At 37.4% G+C, this 22,015-nt stretch overlaps 1 protein-coding gene across 4 annotated transcripts in view; it reads left to right on the top strand.

Annotated features, from left to right (window-relative positions):
• CDK14 (cyclin dependent kinase 14) overlaps positions 1-22,015 on the top strand; it is a 685,298-nt gene that overhangs the window by 328,182 nt on the left and 335,101 nt on the right. For all 4 annotated transcript variants that reach the window (XM_012935646.2, XM_055125412.1, XM_055125542.1 and 1 more), the window contains one exon: positions 18,709-18,771. In XM_012935646.2, coding sequence (XP_012791100.1) covers positions 18,709-18,771 — 63 coding nt within the window. The remainder of the gene's footprint in view (positions 1-18,708; positions 18,772-22,015) is intronic.

The following is a 22,015-nucleotide window of genomic DNA, read 5'->3' as shown; positions in this document are numbered from 1 at the left end:
ATTTTCTTTTTCTCAAGGATTGTTTTTGCTATTCATGGGTGTTTATTGTTCCATATGAATTTCAGAAGTGTTTGATCAATTTCTTTGAAAAATATCATGGGTATCCTTATAGGGACCACATTGAACCTGGATATCATTTGGGGAGTATTGCCATTTTGACGATGTTAATCTCCCAATCCATGAGCAGGGAATGTTTCCATTTCCTCATGTCCTCTTTTATTGCTTGTAGTAGCATTTTATAGTTTTTTTTTTTACCTCTTTAGGTAAGTTGATTCTGAGGTACTTGATTTTCAGTGGCACAGTTGTGAACAGGATTGTTTCTTTAATATCACTTTCTTCTCATTTATCATTTGCATATCGGAAAGCCATAGTCTTTTGGGTATTGATTTTGTAACCTGGTACTCTACTGTACAAATCTATTGTTTCTAGGAACTTTTAGGTAGATTCTTTAGGGTTCTCTAAGTATAGGGTCATGTCATCTGCAAATAGTGAGAGCTTGACCTGTTCCTTTACTACTGGATGCCCTTGATATCTTTTTCTTCCCTAACTGCTATGGCGAATACTTTCACTACTATATTGAATAGAAGTAGCAAAAGTGGGCAACCTTGTCTTGTCCCCAATATTAGAGGGAAGGCTTTTAGTTTTTCCCCATTGAGAATAATGCTTGCTGTGAGTTTGTGGTAAATGGCTTTGACTGTATTGAAGAAAGTTTCTTCGCATCCCATTTTGTTGAGAGGTTTTAACATGATTGAGTGCTGAATCTTGTGTAAAAATGCAAAAAAGAAAAAGAAAGGCGGACACCGCACCGGGGAGGTTGATGGAGATGATGAGGCAGGTGAAGAAAGGAACGGAGCCAATTGGTCTCAATCGCAGTTTATTTCAATCTCCATCTCCATTCTCCTCTGATTCTCCTCCTGCTTCTTCCTCCCCCATGCTACTTCATTCTCCTTCTCCTCTGGGTCTCCATCTCGATCTAGCTTCTCCAGATCTGGCACTGGAGACTGGCCTTGGGACTGGCCCTGGAACTCGACAGCACTCGCCCCCAGCCCCCTCTCACAGCCACCTTAAATCCACCGGGGCTTATGCATAGGTGTGGTTACAATCCATAGGGAGTAAAGTTCTATCCCTTAGGGGATGCTTTCACTAGGACAGAATCTCTTTCAGCAGGACATCCGCCCAAGAGTGGAATCCCATGGGTGTGTTTCTCCTCTCTTTGTCTAACTAACATATAAGTATTCATATTATTAATCATTTTGTATGATCATAGCAAGAGATGCATTAAGTTTATAGAATTGCTCTCCTGGGGTCATCTCGATCTCAGACTACAGTGCTCAGGCCAGATTAGTCTTTCCTAGCCCTAGCAGGGTCCTAGTCTCGTCGTTGCTTTTGGATCATGACATGTTATGTCCATGACCAATCTCTTAACATATAGTTAAGCATTAGGCGCTTTGGCCAGGCCCATCTCGATGCCAGGGTAGCACACAACTCACCGTTTGCCTTGGGACCGTCCCGTCCCTCGTCGGGACCCTGCTTTTGGGGGTGCTAGGAAGTAAGGGCAGCTGAGGCTTAAGTCGAGAAAGCAGATGCCCAGGAGTGAATAATATTTGAAGCCAATTAAGTCCCATGTTACCAAAGCATATTAAAAATTGTCTTTCTTTGTCCATACAAAAAGGATATTGTTTTAAAGTAAACTATTCAAAAGACATAAGAGAGGACAAAGACAATATTAACTTGCAATACAAGTTCACTGTCCTAGCAAGGTCTGACCTTACAGATTAACAGAGTTTGATTAGGGGAAGGACTGAATAACTAGTTGGGGAAGGGAGCATAGAAGTGATAACAGATAAACAAAGGAATGGGAGTGACTCGGGAGCACCTTGATGGGCGTGACTGATATACCTAAGCTCCTAGTGGCAAGGGGAGCAGGACATACCATTATAATCTAGAATTGTTTAGAGATTATTACCAGATAAACCCAAACTCTGTGGCAAGGGAGAAAGGACAGACCAATGATATCCTACAACCCATTGTTTGTTCCTTGCTATGCTAAACTTGTTCCCATCCTTTTGGTTCATCTGAACTTTGGAGAGAGAAGGAATCAGGAGAGTATAAAGTGCATGCATTGTTCAGTTTGTCATCTTTACCTTGAAATATCATCTATTCTTAATAAATTTAAACTTGAACAAACAATTGAGCTTGTAATTGTTTTAAATGCTATATTAATTAGATATTTCACAGTAATGGTTATAAAGGATTTATATATTTTTTCTCATTAGTCAGAATTTATGGAATCTGTCATGGCTAATGTTATTGAAAATATTTGAATTGTTACTTGGTTATCATCCAGTCAGCAAAAATTTAGGTTCAGAATCAGATTCCAGTGTGTGAGCTTGTCTTAGTTCAGATGTCCTGTCCCGATGGAAAATATTGTGAATTTTTGACTATTCATTGTTTTATTATTTCTGTTTGTTATGGTGGGATTGTGAAATATTAAAGACTACAATAACACTTGGGTATTTCACAGAAATTTAAAGCTAATAAAAACGTTTCTATAGTGTATCTGTATAAGAAAATAATGGTGATGAGTTCTGATTTTAACACTTCTTGAGAATGTGTAGGTCATTATTTATGCAGGCTCATTATGTTTGTGATTTGCTATGTATGATTAGTGCTATCTGATACAGAAAATAGACTTAGTGTTAAAATTAATATCAAACTTCAAGTAATCTGCTTCTTTATAGCAGATAACAAATTCAGTTAGAAATCCCAAACAGATGCTCTTGTTTCATTTCTGCTTCCTAATTTAGGAACTGACAGACTATTTTGTCATGACATCTATTATTTCATTAAGAGTTTTCCTTCTTCTTTGTCTTCTTTTTCTTTATTTGTTTCTTTGTATCAAAGCTTTTGCTCTTACCTGGCCTTCTTTTTAGTGCTCAGAAAGGACATTAGGGAGGCTTGACTGGTATCTTTTTCCCATGTATATCGTTCCCCATTTTGTTTGGTTTAGGAAGTTTGAAGCAATAAGGAGAGGGGAAAATGTTGTGTATTCTAGGCTGCATTTAAATTTTTTTTATAGTGAAGCAAAGTATATTTTATTGAATGAAACTTGCTTAGAATGATGTGAGAGGATAGAAAGAGAGGGAATGTGTTCAAGAGAGAACACAATCTTCTTTCTTCTCTAGGGTGGAAATAAGCAACCCAAGTGAGGACGTGTTCCAGGGAGAACATTACTCTTCAAGGCTTGAAAAGCAATCTATGCTAGAATTTAAAAAAATACATTGAGAAAAGATTATAATTCAGATAATAAGGTAGAAAGTCAACTATGCTGAGGAAATGAGACCTGTGGAAATACTATTTGCAATATATTTTTAATTTATTAAGACACAATGATTTACAAAATTGTTTATCTATAGTTGTTTCAGGCCTAAGTGCAATGTTCCAACCCCAATCCTATCACCAGTGACTGTTCCCTCCACCAATGTCCACAGATTCGAATCCTCCCTCCCTCCAGCCTACCCTTTGGCAGGCATATAACAAATGCATTCAATAATACTTGCTCCAACCAAACTGAAAGGAATGGAAAACAGAGCTATCAGAAATAAATCTATAAAGTCAATTTGTAATGATTGACTGCTAAGTTTTTTTAACAATATAAATAAGACACATTGAGAATGTATACATGCATATGTTTACCCTCGACTAGATGAATAAAAGTATGTTTAGTCCTAGCTTGCTTAAGGGTTTAATACATTTATTTTGACAATATTTTTAGTAAAAATAGGGACTAGGGTTTTTTTCATAAATCAGTTTTCACTTGAATTAAAGTAGCATAACATGAGGATCATCTTGTGAAAGTTGCATAGGGCACTATGATCATTTTTGTCTGTCATCAGGATATTTATGTGAGATGCATGGTGCAGGTCTTCTTGAGGGCAGGAATATTTCTCATTTCATATGTTCCATAGTATACAATCACAGGGGACTCCAAATCTTTGCCACATTGATAACGATTTTAATAAAATTGATGAATCATATAGAATTGTGTGTGTAGTCATTTGTCAAGGTTGCATTAAAATACCCTTATAGAATAAGTTGTGACACACAGACTCAAAAGTCATGCCTCTTTTACTTGCTGCATTGTTGCTCTAAGTATAATCACAAAACTAATTCTGTGTCAGCTACTGCAGGGTCTGTCTTAGCTCCAAAGATAGCCTTGAATGAGATCATGTCTTTCCCTGGGCATCCTGAATCTGGTGACTACGGAGACCCTGGACCTCAGCTTTGTGACTTCTGCTAATGCCGGGCAACTCTGGAACCAAGGGGCATCACTGACCTGCATTATAGTTTTTCTTTCTCCAGTCTTACTTCTCTCTTCTGTTTATGTAATAAACATATTTTATCCCTTCTATGTAAGAAGAATATTGTACCTCCCAACTCACTCTAGAAAGCATAGTCTAGGATATGGAGTCATAAAAATTTATCTAAAAGCACAGTTTATCCTTATAAAAGAAGCTGTCAGACACAGACTTTAATCTTTCAAGGAAATTGCTGTTTCAAGACTGGGATTTGGGTTAAATCTTCAAGTGTACCAGGTATTGCAGCAAAAAAATATGATTTCAGAGTTAAGAATTGGGAAAGATAACATAGAGTACCCAGAATTTTCAGAGAAGTTAGCTTTGGATGGACAGTAATTGCATACATTTGTAAAATTGTAGAATTCTCTTGAAATTACTAAGTATTGAGGAAAGGTTTTCAAAATTTGCTGCAAACATGTACGTGTATATCGTTACTATGTAATCAGTGAAGGAAAAATTGAATGTGGTTATAAGAAAGGTGGTGTTTACTCAGTTGTTTGGATTCCATTCCCATGGGACGATGGTATCTACTTTATCGAACTTAGAACTGTAGCTGTGTGACTTGTTTTGACCCTTAAATTGTGAGAAGTCTTTCATGTTGTTTTTTATGACGGCCTATACTGACTATCTCACATTTCTGTCCTGTTGATCAGAGAAGCCCAATATGTTATTTTAAAAAACTTCCTTTATGTTTAATACATATAGCATATTTGTATGTGTATGTGTGTTTACATACATACTCTACTCATGTGAAATGTGATGCTTTTTGGCTTCTTATATTCACAGAAGTTAATGCTATAATTGTTCCAGTAAACTTAAATTAATGCATCCTTGTGTACAAGTCCCATTATTTTCTTTGATATCATACATATTTTAATGCAGTAAAATTTCTTTATAATACAAATTTCAAATGATAACTTAAAAATATTTTACTGAACACTTTATTTTTGAGTAAGCCCTGAGCATACTCGAGTGTGGCCTAAAAGCCAAAAACAAAACCAAAACAATTGATTCTGGATTTTATTTATTTATTTAGTTGGTTATTGTAGAGTAGCCACACCCTGATGGACTCAGGACTTACTACTGTGTTTGTGATTAGGGGCCACTCCTGACAATGCTTTGAGTACCATATGAGTGTTAGGAATCAAACTGGGGGTGTCGGTTTGCATAACAAGTACCTTCTTGTGCTATCTAAATATTGATTCTGACAATTTAGTTTTTAAAAGTGAAATGATTTGTGCTGGAGCTAGGGCATTTGCCCTGCATGCGGCAGACCCAGGTTTGATTACTCTGCCCCTCTCAGAGAGCCCGGCAAGCTACGGAGAGTATCTTGCCTGCGCGGCAGAGCCTGGCAAACTACCCGTGGCATATTTGATATGCCAAAAACAGTAACAGTCTCACAATGGAGATGTTACTGGTGCCCACTCGAACAAATCGATGAGCAACGGGATGACAGTGACAGTGACAGAAATGATTTATCCATGAAGCATTAAGCCTTTTTACTATGTATGTTTATTTCACAGTATCATCATCATCATCATCTCGTTGATCTTTGAATTTCTCGAGCAGTCTCAGTAAGGTCTCCATTCGTCCTAGCCCTGAGATTTTAGAAGCCTCTCTTTACTCATCCTTCCCAAGGAGGGAGGCTCTTTCAGGGTCAGGGGAATGAGACCCAGCATTTTTACTGGTTTTGGCATATGAATACAACATGGGGAGTTTGCGAGGCTCTTCCATGTGGGCAGGAAACTCTCGGTAGCTTGCCAGTTTCTCCCAGAGGGAAAAGTAGGCTAAGATGTCTTCCTGAAGCTTGGTTTTATAGTCTCTGGATGGTGGCCGTTGGCCGGGTGCAGTCCTTGGGTGTGACCGCCTAGCTACTGGAAAATGGGAAATCTGGGTGGAAGAAGCCCAGTCCCGATCCAAGCAGGCTTAGAGGTCTCAGCCCCGGGTGCCACACAACCTGGGTTCCTCTGCTGGTACCTTCATGCTTGAGGCTTGTCCAAATGTGTGGAGAGGGGCCTTGAGCATGGCTGTGGCTAAGGCTCCAGAGGCTTCGGCTGCAGGAGCTCTACTCGGGGTGGGGAGGGAAGCTGGAGCCCATCCCCTTCGAGGGGCCCCAGGAAAGACAAGCATACGGGCAAGAGACTCTCTCACAGTATCATTGAACAAAAATGTGGTTATCTTTCATATTGGCTTTAACTTCTGCTGTTTTCTTGATACAAATAACCATACCAACGTAATACTTTGATTTTTGATGACAAACTTAGTAATTATTGTGTAAGCTATGAAACAGTTTATAATTATTCAGTATGATTTTATGTAAAAATTTGGTAATTAAAATTTGAACCAATAACTTATTTTAAATTTGGCTAAAAATTAGTTTTAAATGATATTTTCAACCACAGCATCAGGAAAGGAGAAGACTTGGTAAAGTTTATTATTTCTTTTTAAAAATTTTAGTAGCATTTTTGGGGCCGGAGTGATAGCACAGCGGGTAGGGCGTTTGCCTTGCACGCGGCCGACCCGGGTTCGATCCCCGGCATCCCATATGGTCCCCCAAGCACCGCCAGGAGTAATTCCTGAGTGCAAAGCCAGGAGTAACCCCTGAGCATCGCTGGGTGTGACCCAAAAAGCAAAAAAAAAAAAAAAAAAAAAAAATTTTAGTAGCATTTTTGTGGAATATAGCATTCACTGTATCACTGTATCACTGTCATCCAGTTGCTCATCGATTTGCTCGAGTGGGCGTCAGTAACATCTCCATTCATCCCTGTTGCGTTCAGAGGAATGAGGCCCATTATTGTTACTGTTTTTGGCATATTGCATATGCCACAGGTAGCTTGCCAGGCTCTGCCGTGCAGGATTGTGCATCACTCTCTTTCGGGAACTTTATTTTATAGTCTCTGGATCTTGGCCATTGATGAGATTACATGGTGCTGGCGGGCAGTTTCTTGGTGTGACTGCCAAGCTACTGGGAAATGGGGTGTCTGAGTGGAGGCAGCCCAGTCCCGATCTGAGAAGGCTTGGAGATCTCAGTCCCAGTTCCTGCATGCATGGGTTCCTCTGTCAGTTCCTTCATGCATGAGGCTCGTTGGAGCGTGTGGAAAGTGGCCTTGAGCATGGCTGTGGTTGGGTTCTGGAGGTCTTTGACTACCTGGCCTCTGCTTAGGGAGGGTAGGGAAACTCAACCCGCCCCACTCGGAGGGGCCCGGTGAAGACAGCTTGGTGCAGGGGCAGGAGATTCTGCTGAAATATCCTCCTGGAATATTGCATTAAATCAAGAAATGTAAAGATATCTTTAGTTTTAGGAGGACAGTTGAGGACCTCCGGAGCCCAGTCACGGCCATGCTCAGGGCCACTCTCCACACACGTTCTGACGAGCCTCACAAATGGGGGAGCTGGTGGAGGAACCCAGGTGTGCAGGACTCGGGGCTGAGACCCCCAAAGCTGCTCGGATCGGGACTGGGCCTCTTCTACCCAGATCGCCCATTTTCCAATAGCTAGGCAGTCATACCCAGAGACTGTCCCTGGCCCCGTGTAATCCCAAGCAACAGCCTAGAGACTATACAACCAAGCTCCCAGAAGTGTGACATTTAATAGCCTAGTTCTCCCTCTTGGAGAACCTGACAAGCTACTGAGAATCTTTTGCCCACTCAGGAGAGCCTGGAAGCTCCCCCTGGCATATTCATATGCCAAATACAGTAACAAATATATACATACCTCTCAGAGAGGTTGGCAAGCTACCGAGAGTATCCCACTCGCAAGTATCCCACTTGCTGAGCCTGGCAAGCTACCCGTAGTGTATTCAATATGCCAAAATCAGTAACGATAGGTCTCATTCCCCTGATCCTGAAAGAGCCTCCGATTGTTGGGAAAGATAAGATAGGAGAGGCTGCTAAGATCTCAGGGCTGAGTATAATAGTGACATTTCTGGTGCCCGCTCAAGTAAATTGACGATCAACGAAATGACAGTGATAGTGATTTTTAGCTTTGATTTAGTGAATACATAACTAAATTTTGGCCTGAGGGTTTAAAATACATAATGAATAACAATAATGCTGGTCTTTGCATCTTGAAGTTTCAGGATTCATATTCACTGTCTTGACATATTTGTCACAGTATCAAATGTCAGACAAATTTGTCAAGTTTCTGGGGAAATGATTGACAACTTTGCAAGTATGTAAGGTTTGTGCAGAGAAATAAAACAGTTTATTTTCTAGGAAGAATTTAATTTCAATCTCATGCATAGCGAGGAATTAAGCTTATTTCCTATTTTCATGGCTCAGGCAATGCTAGGTCACAAAATAGAAAAATAATGATGATTTCATCTTTGAAAAGTTTTTTTTTTTCATGACAGTTAGGTCAAGAAAGTGACTCTTAAAAAAAATATTTTTTTGGCTGGAACAATAGCACAGTGGGTGGGGCGTTTGCCTTGCAGGAGGCTGACCCAGATTTGATTCCCAGCATTCCATATGGTCCCCTGAGCACCGCCAGGAGTAATTCCTGAGTGCAGAGCCAGGAGTAGCCCCTGTGCATCACCGAGTGTGACTCAAAAAGAAAAAAAAAAAGAAATCTTTTTTAATGAATCACCATGAGGTACAGTTACAGAGTTACAGACTTTCTTGCTTACAAATGATGAGTACACATCCCTCCACCAGTGCCCATTCTCCATCATCAATGTTCCCAGTATCCCATCGACATTTCCTTTTATTTTATCTCTCCTTTACGGTGTTGTGGTCTGCAATGCAAGTATGGAATAACAAAGTGACTTTTGCCTATTGAACTCTCCGGACAAGAGAAAATTCTCCTCTATTATTACTTTTGGTAGTACTCAGTATAGAAGAAGTCAAGAGTTTTCAAGAGTTTTTCTCCCTCTGTGATCTGAGTATGAGTCCCCCCCCCATTTATTGTTATTAAGAGAAAAGCACTAAAACAAAACCTTACAAATTTTATGGGTTGTAAACTTTATGCTCCACTACTGCTCAATATAAGGAATTTTATAGCATCATATTCTTCAGGTAAAAACTTGGTTTCAAGAAACTAAAGTAGGTATTATCTTTTTACTTATGTATTTGAGAAACCTGAGTTACTTTTGCTCCATTGTGGAGTATATTGAAATAGCACTGTAGCACTGTCATCCGTTGTTCATCAATTTGCTTGAGCGGGCACCAATAATGTCTCCATTGTGAGACTTGTTACTGCTTTTGGCATGTCAGATATGCCACGGGTAGCTTGCCAGGCTCTGTCGTGCGGGCGGGATACTCTTGGTAGCTTGCTGGGCTCTCTGAGAGGGGAGGAGAAATCAAACCCGGGTCGGTCACGTGCAAGGCAAATGACCTACCCGCTGTGCTATCACTCCAGTTTTGAAAAAGCTTTTAAAAAATGGAATTTATCAAAATGCACTTATCCTTTATTTGGGTCCATCAGAGGACTAGCAATATGAATTGTTTCTTTCATAACATAACATAACTAGTAATAAGTATGTACTTCACAAATGCCTGGACTTTCTCTGAGAACTTTGCCAGGACTGTCATTGCATATTCTGTGTTTTTCTGCAGGTAGGAAGATTTAAATAAGTTACATATTTATAATCTATTGATATTCAAAGCATTTTTCCAGTTCTAGAGATTTTTTTTGTCCCGTGTTAGAGTCTATAACCCATACGTATTGCCTCATAAATAAGCAGGAATTTTAAGTATTTCAAATTATTTTTGCACTGTAAACTCTTAGCAGCATTTCTATGTCTTTTTTCTTTTTTAATTTTATTGAATCACCATGAGATAGTTACAAGCTTTCATGTTTGGGTTGCAATCACACAATGATCAAACACCCACCCCTCCAGCAGCATTTCTTATAATATAGCTTTTTCTATTTCCAATTGTGTGTGTGTGTGAGAGAGAGAGGAGAGAGAGAGAGAGAGAGAGAGAGAGAGAGAGAGAGAGAGAGAGAGAGAGAGAGAGAGAGAGGAAGAATGAAAGCACCAAAACTAACACTGGATTAAATGATGTTCACAATGTCATATTTGTTTTATTTCTACTAAGAAAAGAGTGTTATTGATAGTTATTTGGTTTTTATTATTTCCTCCATAGTCATCATTAAGGTACTTAATAGTGAATACTTTATATTATACTTACTTTAGTAATTCTTTAACCATATGAATTTTATTTGATTCTTAATTTATGTGCTGGAGAAGTTGACAACATGACTGAATTATAATTAATATTTTTGTGATGCATTCTAGCTTTAGCATGTCAAAAATTGCATATACCGAACACTCATTGCAGTATAATTTATAGAGTTTTCTCAACCAACCATCAGTGTGATCAGTTTCTGTATCAGTATATAGAACCATGATGGTAAAAACTGGTTCTTCTAGTTAACAAGAGTTATCCCAGAATTATCCTTTGATCACTCTGTCTTCCTTATCCTTCTTTACTTCTCCTCTTCCTTTCTTCTCCTCTCCTTTAGTTCTTTGTTTTTGATGTTACTTTGTTCCTAAGCAACATGTTGTCCTGTTAGTTTATATTATAATTTCACTACCTTTAGCATTTCTATCACGTCAGCTCTAGAAGGTTTTTACAGTTCAGATGTTCTTGAGAGCTCTTTCAATTATTTATTTCTCCTCTGTTTCATGATTTAACTTTTAATAATTTAGTGGCCCACTTCGAAAACTCTCCCCAATCTCCAGTTCTTGGGGATTTGGGATGATTGCATTATTGCATAGAAACATGTTGATTTTTTATTTTTCCTTTTATATGTGAGAGTAACTTTGAAATAGTATAAACTTCTTTTCCAACTGACTGTTTGACTCCATTAGAATGTGTTATATGGTTTAGACTCATGAGTAGTTTTGTGAGACAACACATAAATCATACTAGGTAGTTACCTTCTTTTTTCAAGGAGAGTACATTGTTTTAGAATCATTGAATGCAGGAATACTATGTGATTCTGTAGAACTACAGTAGTGTACTTCCAGATTTCTGTATATATATTTTTAATTAAATTACCATGTGGAAAGTTATAAAGTTCTCAGGCTTATGTCTCAGTTATATAATATTCAAACACCTATCCCTTCACCAGTGCCCATATTCCACCACCAAAAACCCCAGTATACCTCCCGCCCCCACCTGCGTAACTGATGAATTTCACTTCATTTTCTCTTTACCTTGATTACATTCCGTATTTAAACACAAAACTCACTATTGTTGTTGGAGTTTCACCCCAAGAAAGACAGCCCTACTACCAAGGAAACATTTGATAATTAGTTTTCCATTGCTTAGAATGAAGAGATATGTAGTCCCATTGCTCCAAGTACATAACTTTTTTTTTTCCTTTTCCTTTTTTTTTTCTCATCCCCCATTGTATGCCTCATAATATGGTGGACGCCACGCCGCGTTTCTCCCCGAAAATGGGAAACTGGGAAAGAGGGATATTTTTTTTCAGCCGGCGTGGGGGCTATGGCTTAGTTTACAGTCTAGAGAAATGGCTGCTACTTTGATTACCTGCAATATTTCAACAAAAAAACTCACTGTTATTGTTTGGAGTTTCCCCCAAAGTCAGACCTGCTAAAAAGGAACTGTTTCACATTGCTGACAATTAAGAGATGTTAAGTCTTTGGATTTCTGTATAAAGTTCAGGGAAAATTCTGCCAGAAATTGCATAACCCAGCTCACAGTCCCACTGCATTGCCGTAGGAAGCTGCTCTGGGTGCCAAAATGGGGTAGAAGACCTCTGGAATCAAAGTCTTTAGGAGCGGAGGGTCCATTTTGCACTCAGCAGCTCCGGATTTATCTGGGCCGAGGGTGTGCCGGTAACGCCCACTTCCCATGGTTGCCTATGAGCCCCAAACTGTAAAACCCCTATACCTCTGGGTTAGGAGTCTTAAAAGGTGGCTCTCACCACGTGGATATTGCTGCTGCCTCCATTTTCCTTGCAAAAAACCAGGGTGGAGAGGAAAAATCCATCCCCGGGCAGCGCAGAATTGTAGCCAGCTCACAGTCCCAGTGCATTGCTGTAGGAAGCTGCTCTGGATGCCAAAACGTGGTAGAAGACCTCTGGAATCAAAGTCTTTAGGAGCAGAGGGTCCCTGTATATTTCTTAACATCTCCAAATTTTTTATTTTCAAAACATTTCTTAAAAATGAAGAAAAATTATTTGTACCTCAGGAATTTTATAAAGTAAATAAATTATATGAGTATACATTTGATTTGTGAATTATCCCCTAGAATATTTAAACTACTTTAGATTCTTAAATTATTGGTGTCTGAATATCTGCATCTTTTTTATCTGAAAGAATGGTTTGCCTACAATATTAGTGCCTCAGAAATGCTATACAATCTGTCTACCCTTGGTGTCATTGCCAGAAGCCAAATAGCAAGTTTTTTGTTTTAATGGAAAAGATCAGGTTGCTGGTTTTACCTGATGGGAATGTGGTTGGAAACGCTTCCTCTTCCAGTCACCAGCCCCAGGCTGCCCATGCATTTTAGATTTAGAAATGACAGCTGAAACTAATTAGGGTGAATTATGGGATAGCTAGCCCACGTATAAGTTTATTATGACTAAAGAAGAGAAGAGAATGCATTATATGTACAAAAAGAGACTAATTTAATTAGGAAAAAAACGACAGCACTGTGATTACTGTGGGTGGTATAAATATTGTGTGTGATAAATACCTTTGCCACCTCCTCAGGTAATATATGTATGGTTCACTGGAAAAATTTCAAATATCTCCTAACTGTCTTAAAACCAGGTAAAAACAAAATAACATTTAAATAGGTTTTACAATATGTAAAATGAGTTTTTGCAGGAGTAGTGAGAAATATTTGAGAACATTCCACTTGATACTTATCTTTGGATAGTAATGCAAAAGTAGATTGGAAGACTATATTGACTGTATTGCCATATTGTTTTCTGTGCGCTCAATCACAATAATCTAGGCACAGTTACAGAGTTCTAGTTAGAATTTCTACTTCAGAGGGAGAGATACCACATTTGTACTTGTTCCCCAATGTCTTAGTTTTGTCATTAGAATGGGAAATTTCAACACATTATCATTAAACCTAATTTACGTTTGATAAATTCTGATAACTTTTTTTTAATCCAAGTTTTTGTTTTGTTTTTAATATTTGACCCACATCCAATGGTGCTCAGGGATTACTCGGGATTACTCCTGCCTGGTTCTGCACTCAGGAATCACTCCTTGTAGTGCTTAGGGGACTGCATGGAATGCTGCGGATCAAACCTAGGTTTGACACGTGCAAAGCAAGTACTCGTCCCACTGGACTACTGTTCTGGCTTCTGATCCATTGTTTTAAAAATAAACCTGTTAGGTGAGGGTTGTCACTCAGTTGTAGAGCATATTTTGCTTATATGAGGTCTTGGATTCAATTCAATCCCGAGCATACTCCCCCACTCCCCTGCCAACCTCTAAGGAAGCCTCCATTGTAGAGTATATAATGGGTACAAATTTCCTCTCTAAAACATTTTGAATGACTGCAATTTTTTAAAAAAGTTGATTAATGTTTATGTTTCTTTTTTCTCAATGTTTAGCAAGTGTTGGCATTCACAAAATCAAATTTTTATTTACTATGATGTGGGAACAAATACGTTAAAGCTTAACCCCCCCAAAAAATGCAAATTTCAAGTCATTTTAAACCAGAAGCATGGACTTCATATAGGTGCACCTTGACGCTAACTGCTTTGTAATTTAATGCTATAATTCTTACCACACTGTAGACTAATTAAAGAAGCTATTAGAGCTACTGGAAAGGGACATTGATTGCCACAGAAGTAGAGGCTCAACTTCGATAAGTTTACTTCAGTGGACTTTGGCAATAATAATTCTACAGTGAATTGCATGGCTTTAACGACTTACCATTGGAAAAGATTAAAAACTAAAATGATACCAAAGCTCACAGTTACGCTCCAACTGTATTTTCTCTTAGAATACCTCTGGTCTGTCCAATATGGAACGTGGCAGTGAATGGATTAGACACTAGCAATGTGAGCATCACAAGTAAGCATCTGCCACCTGGCTGCGCACATCAACAGTTGTTATAGGTGTCATTAATTTGGGAATGCGGTGGAGTAGCACTATGGAAATAATTTTTCATGTCCTCCTGCTTGGGTCTCTTGGCAATTAGAGTACTACACAAGGTTCTCTGTAATGAATTGGATTGTCTAGAAACAAATTGGGATGAAGACAGTTAAATATAAGCCAGGAGAAGAAACTGTATTTTTATAGTTTTCATATTGTAGTTTTCATATTTTATGTTTTTGTATTTTTGTGCTTCAATTTATGTATTTTTGTGCTTCAATTTTCATGGCTTGTCAATTAGGTCCTTAATATATTCTATCCATACAAAAATCAGTTTCTACTTTTTTATATCAAGATATTATTATTTAAAAATATAACTGAATATTGCTATTTAAATATAAAATAAACCTATTTCTTAAAAATAAAGAAGTTCAAATTAGTTTTATTATCTATTGGAATCGTTCTATATTCTGAGCGTTTGAAGCAGTTTTTTTTTAATATTGTAAAACTTACGTCAAACTTGAATACACTGACTCAGTCAAACTGAAAACCTAAATGAAAGGGAAGTAAGGGATTCTGTGTTTAACATGTCTTCAAAATGAGGATTTCTGTTAGATATATCCCCATGGAAAGACTACCTTATTTTTAGTCTAGATGTCTGAAATAGAACTGTACTATTTTCAGTGTCACATTTTGGCAGTGCTTCTGAAGAACATCAAAATTAGCTGACAACTACTGTGGACAGCATACTTAATGTTACAGGAGAACTGGAACAAATTCATGCATTTGAGAAGGGGCTTTATTTGAATTTAAGCTTGATGAGGAAAGTATAGTCTGAAAGCCAGGGCTTAAGCAAGGAGTCATTTCTTTGAGGAATTTGATGTCTCTTTAATGAAAGAGCTAGTCTCTTGAATGAATGAATAAAGAATTGTTGAAAAATATTTTCATGGATAATTCACTGATTCAGTGCCAGGTATTGAGTCGTCCGTCTTGCGTGTAAGTCATGCACTGCAGCAATGAACTATATCCCTGGCCTCACAAAGAAATTTGGTTGAAGTTTAGAGTTGCTCAGAGAAAGAATCTGTAAGAGCGAGACAAAGTAATAAAAAAATTAAAACAAATTTTTAAAAAGCTTTTTTAAGAAGGACGGTCTTAGAGAACGGATCTTAATGTTGTATGGGTTTTGTTTTGTTTTGTTTGGGGGCCATATCTGGTGGTGCTCAGGGGTTACTCCTGACTTTGCACTCAGGAATCAATCCTCACAGCTTGGAGTATCACATGAGATGCCAGAGATCAAACCTAGGTTAGTTCCATGCACGGCAAGGGCCATACTGCTGTACTGTTGCTCCGAGCCACTTACCTTATTTTTTTAGAAATATTTTTCTTCTTTTTTAAAAATTTTTTTGGGGGGTGTAATTTATTTTATTTTGGGGGAGGGTACACTTGGCTGTGCTCAGGGATCATGCCCAGAGGTGCTCAGGGGATCATATTTGGTGCTGGAGATGAAATCTAGGTATGCTGCGTGCAAGGCAAGGGCTTACCTGCTATATTATATTTCCTGCCCAGAGATAATGAATGGATCGATTTAATTTGTTTATAATAATCTATATGGTTCATTTTACAAAATTGTCTGTATGTAGTATATTTAAAAATTTCTGCACCTTGGGCCAGAGTACTTCACAGGCGTGAAGGTGGTTGCCTTGCAATGTCAGTGACAGCTGGCTCAAGTTCCTAGTACCACATATGGTCCCTTCTGCATGGAGCCAGAAATAGCCCCTGTTGTAAACCCCTGGTTGTGCCCCAATCCCGTCCAAAATAACTAATAAAAGTATCTCCAATTACAGCGGTGTCATTTTTTTCATTGTTAGTCATTATCCTTTCTTGGCAAAAATCCTCATGTAAAACTTTTCAAAATTTCCAAAGACTAGTTTTATTAGAATTTTCAGAAAAGTTTGTATAATTGATCAAATTTGTTGTTTTTTATTTACTAATTAACTTTTATTAGCTACATTACATTAAGTCCTTCTTTTGGTTACAGTTTATCTTTGAATCTCTGTGTTTAGTATTTGTTGCTTTTTTTCATTTTTAGTAGTTCATTTTCATGTTCATATTAGTGGATTTAAAGGTGTAAGTGTTTCTGTCCATAATAATGCTTTGACTTTCCATTTCTTTATAATGCAGATAATGTCTTATGTGTCATGACTTTAAAAGTCATTGGAAAGTTTTAGTCATTAAGGGGCCAGGGTATATGTCTTGTATTTGCATTGCCTCTGGTCAATCCCAGCCCCACGTGTTCCCCTGAGCCCCAGAGGCATATTCTGGATGCCCCAGTGACTGTCAGGTGTGTTCCTAGTGACCCTGGCACTGAGCCCTAGTATAGACTGGTGGAGCGGTGGAGCACAGTAGGCCTAGCATCTCCAGGAGCATCCCCTAGATACCTGGATACCTGAATATTGCCTTAGGGTTCCCCTCCCACACCACCCAGTTTAGATTTTTCAATTTGTTTTAGGTCTGGGAATGTGGTTCCATGGCAAAACTCATGCCTTGGATGCAGGAGGTTCCCATTCAATCCCAGGTACTGCTAACAAAAGTGTGTTTTTTTTTTTTAATTTCCAGGAAAATAGATTTTCCTACGTTACTCTTTACCTCATTCCCTAAGTGTTCCTGCGGCCATTGCATTTAAGACCCTCTTGACTGACGGGAAAAAAAAAACACTTCACTGGAACTGCAACTGACCACTTTCTTTTTAGTCTAAAATTATTCTTTGTATTTATTGAAAGAGTCCTGCTGTATTAATTTGACACTTTTAATAAAATCTTGCCTGAAATTTTTTGATAAATCGATTTCAGATCACAATGACATACGATGCTTTCATTTTGTTCCTCAGATGGTGCTTAAGTTGCTTTTTGATGAATCATAGTATCAGAGTAACAATTCTGAATGCAGAGCAAAATAAAATGCAGTCATTGATAGCTACATTCCAATTATTGTCTGGAGGAGAGCAAGTTAATGGTATTACAGTGTCAGCACAAAATAATTATATGTCTTAGAGTTAATGAATTAGAATATATGTTGATGTTACTTTTATGGAGTTGAGGAAAGAATGTCTAATATCTTTTCTGCTTTTTGGAAACTTTTTTGGGTTCTCAGACTTTTCTGGAGTCCAATACATTGCCAGATTTTATGAGAATGACTGTTGTTTTCAAAAGCATGCACAATGGTTTGAGAGAGCGCACTAGATTAGAGAGCATACTCTGAGTGAAGGAGGACTGGATTCGAACCCCAGCCCCTTGAAAATGAGTGTGTTTGTTTTTCTGTTTGAGAGCTTACATCTTGAAGTGCTTTGAGATCACTTCTGGATTGTTCATTCCTTGGGTATCATGTAGTGTTGGGAATCCGACTTGGGATTCCCACATGTATCACTGTGAGCACCCATTCTGTGAGTTCTTTAAGCCATCTCCTGTCCTTGGAAGATATGTTCTAATGATATAGATGGGAACTTTTAAAATAAATCTAATGATTAATATGATGAGTGATATATTTGCACTTCTTTCTTCTTAATAACATAATTAAACAGCTGTAGAGATCATGCCCTGTATGTGTGAGACCCTTCATTCCATTCCTGGCATCATACACACACTCAAGTATTACTAATCAGCCTGCATTTAAACTTGAAATATGCAAGATCTGTCTATCACTGTCTGTGATCCTGTTGCTCATCCATTTGCTCAAGCGAGCACCAGTAACGTCTCTCACTGTGAGACTTATTGTTACTGTTTTTGGCATGTCCAATATGCCATGGGTAGTTTTCCAGGCTCTGCCGTGCGGGCTCGATACTCTTGGTAGCTTGCCGGGCTCTCTGAGAGGGGTGGAGGAATAGGGTCAGCCGAGTGAAAGGCGAACGCCCTACCGCTGTGCTATCACTCCAGCCCTATGCAAGATAATTGCCATTAAACTGTTTAGTTGTGTATGTGTTTGTATTCATTGTCCTTAAGGTACATATTTTTAGTTGAAGCATTTTGATTTTTTAAGATATATACATTCAATGAGGAGGGAATTAAGTACTTAACATATTACATACATAATTTTTTTTATGTTACACTGATATGTTTGACATAAAACAGCCTGGAGGTAAAGATAATGTTTCAGTTGTGGTTAAAATAGAGGGTGGAGAGCATACAACTGCATATACTAAAACCCTACCCAATTTTCTTATATTTACTTTCTTCAGAAGGTGATGGTGACTTTGAAGCAAAAAAATATTGATTAATCATCTTATAGCCAGAGGTATGTTAATACATTTTCATTTTTTTTTTCTAGCACACTGATTTATGTCAGTACATGGACAAGCACCCTGGAGGGCTGCATCCAGATAATGTGAAGGTAAGAAAAGACTTTTCATAATCAAGGATTAGCATGTATCATGTGTGATTTTTGAGCCAAACTCTAATCTCTCTACAGTGACTTAATTTTTTTGCCTACAGAGAATATTGAATTTAACCATAGCTAAGCCTTTATTTAGTGACTGGAAACCGTATTTTGTTGTTGTTGTTGTTGGTTTTTTTTTTTTTTTTTGCTTTTTGGGTCACACCCGGCGATGCACAGGGGTTACTTCTGGCTCTGCACTCAGGATTTACTGATGCTGGGGATCGAACCCAGGTCAGCCACGTGCAGGGCAACCACCCTACCCGATGTTCTATCACTCCGGCCCGGGAAACTGTGTTTTGACATTACGTTACTACTATTATTGTGTAGTCCTTATCTCACCTTTTTTCTTTATGGAAAAACATTTGACAATGATAAATGAATTCACTGGAATTTTATTATAAAACTATTTTTAGTAGGGGCAATTGAAGTGCTCATTGGTTTCAGTATTAAATATTGTATGATCCAGTACTATAATAATGAATTTACAGCACCTGTTTTATAATCTTGTATACAGTTGATCAACATGGTTCTCTTTCTATTATCTTTAATACCTTTTAACTAAAAATTGGATCATTATACATCAACATAACTTTTTCTCTGACTTTGCAAACATTATTGGGAATGGTCCCCAAATATTGGGTAGTTTGAAGATACCAAAGTCATATCTGAATGCTTAATTCTGTGCTCATATTTGTAACTGATTTGACTATGTTTTACTGATTATAAGAATCAATTTATAACTATAGATATCTATATGAAGTAAAATTATTTGTCTCCAATTATTCCTGTTAATTATCTACACCTTAAATTGCAAAATGTTTTTTTTTCTTGTATCCTTTCCCTTTGCTTGTCAAGGTATATATATGTACGTAGGGTATTGTATATGATTTTTTTCATAGATTCTTTTTGTTTTGTAAAATAATGTTATGTAATATTATTTAATTTTTTTTTCACATAAAACATATCATGTATAGCCTTTTAAATCAGCCATTACTATGTACTTCAGTCTTTCTCATAGTTATGGTATGTATATTATGAGTAGCCATCATTTTTAACCTTATTAATCGGTCTTTGGGTACTACCAGACTGTGCTACAATGATTGATTCTAGAGTCAATAATTTTATAAAAGCTTTCCACACTTATTTGAATAGCTAGATATCTCCTTGATTAGTAGGATCTTACTTTATTCAAAATGAAATGTGCTCTAAATTTAAGTGAATTTGACTAGGACATTTGCCACAGTGTTGTAAATTACAGAACTGTTTTTATCTAGCATTGAGTAAAGCCAGCAATTTTAATTTTTTCCTGTAGTAATGAGTAAAAAGACATGCCATTACATTTTCTTGCCTGATAATAAAAAATCAGTGTTTTCATCTATTTCTTAATAATTAATAATTTAACTTTTGTAAATTTTCTATTCTTTATGTAGTGTCCTATTTCCTTTTCCTTAATAAATTTGAGGTGCTTTGTAACATTAGTAGTGTTGATAAGATTTTAAATAGTGGTCAGTTACGTTGTTGAATTTTAGGGTGAAGGAACTGAAAAATATTATTTTATAAACATATAACAAAACAAATATGGTACTTATACTCATCGATTTTTCCATCTGTTTTCCGTTTTTGGAAAATATTTTCCAATTATTTGATTTTTAGTTAACTTACTTTTTAGTGCTAGATTCAGGGAAGGAATCTTAATAGGTGAAGAGATTTGTTTTAATAGTCTTTCAGAGGGAATTGCACATATCTGGCTGTGCTCATTGCTTACTCCTCATTCTTTGCTCAGGGATCACTTTGACAGTGCTCCTGGGATAATATGTGGCACTGAGGATTGACTCTGGGTAGGGTGCAAGCAAGACAAATGCCTTATCTGCTGTATATTCTTTCCAGCCTATTTTATTGCTTTACCCATGTTTGAATATAAGCCTAAACTTTAGTTTCATAGCATGAATTTAATTTTACTCCTTTAGGATTAAAGCATCTCAAGTAGTAACATTTTCATATTAATTATTTTATTCTTATGGTTGATTTGGTTTAATTTTCTTTTTAAAAAAATTTTTGATACGGGGGTTGTGTTGGATCACACCAGCTCAGAGATTTCTGTTGGCTCTGTATTCAGGGATCATTCCTGGTAGGGCTTAGGGGTACCAAATGTGGTGCCATGGATTGAACCCAGGACAGTTGACTACAAGCCAAGGGCCCTACCCACTGAACTATCATTCTTGCCTCGGGTTCCTGAGTATTTACTAGAATATACTGAACATCAATTCTTGGGCATAAGATTATGATAAATATCAGTCATCATCTTTAAATTTGATTTCACAGAAGTGTGCTTATCTCCCAGACTTTTAAAGTATTTTTAAATAGAAGTGAGAGTTTGCTCAGTCTCAGTATAGAGAGCTCCTGTCTTCTGATCTTCCTAAGTTCCTACATGGTTTGACCCCACAGCCTGCATGCAGCCCATTTGTCTCTTGCAGCCTGACAGCATCCCCATCCCTACTGTTCTTTATTCTATAAATGTAATAGTGTAGTGATATTCACAGAGCATGGCTATGACTCCACAGATGGAAGAATATAGAAAATGGGAAAACATGCAAACTAGAGCATGCTCTGTAATGCTTTTAAAATGTAGGTGTTACACATGTCTCAGGATAGAAAACTGTTAGTTTTGAAGATTCTGATCAGTCTTAAAAAGATCTAATACATGCAGGTGCCTCTACAATGAAGACTCCAATTAACATGTAGCTCAGAGGAAGAATTGTTTCTATTTAGTACTAAAAAATCAGGAAAGGTAAACATTAATATAAAAATATCGATATACTCAGCTAAAGTTAAATTGTGCACCCATAAACGTGAATATTGTTATTGTTAAAGATAACTTGATGAACAAAAAGTTTGTCTGACTTTTTGTTCAAATTAACACAAATCAAACTATAAAAGATAGAGTTTTCCAGAAAATAGAGCTTAAAATAGACATGGGAGAAACAAGAAAGAAAATATCAGAAAATGAACAGTCCATTTCAGGAAATGTAATCAGCAGTTGAATTAAATATAAAAGAGGGATCCTCAAACTCTAATTTTCTGCATGTGTGAACGATATTAGCTTTAAGATTCAGTCATTAGATGTCCAGAGCATGTAATAAAAATATACTGGTGATTATTTATTATTGCAAATGTAAGAACATTGATTTCACAGGAAAAA

This window comes from Sorex araneus, chromosome 1 (genome assembly GCF_027595985.1).
Source record: "Sorex araneus isolate mSorAra2 chromosome 1, mSorAra2.pri, whole genome shotgun sequence".
NCBI classification, from domain to species: Eukaryota; Metazoa; Chordata; class Mammalia; order Eulipotyphla; family Soricidae; genus Sorex; species Sorex araneus.
Note: the sequence above shows the minus strand (reverse complement) of the source record. Positions and strands in the feature narration are given on the sequence as shown.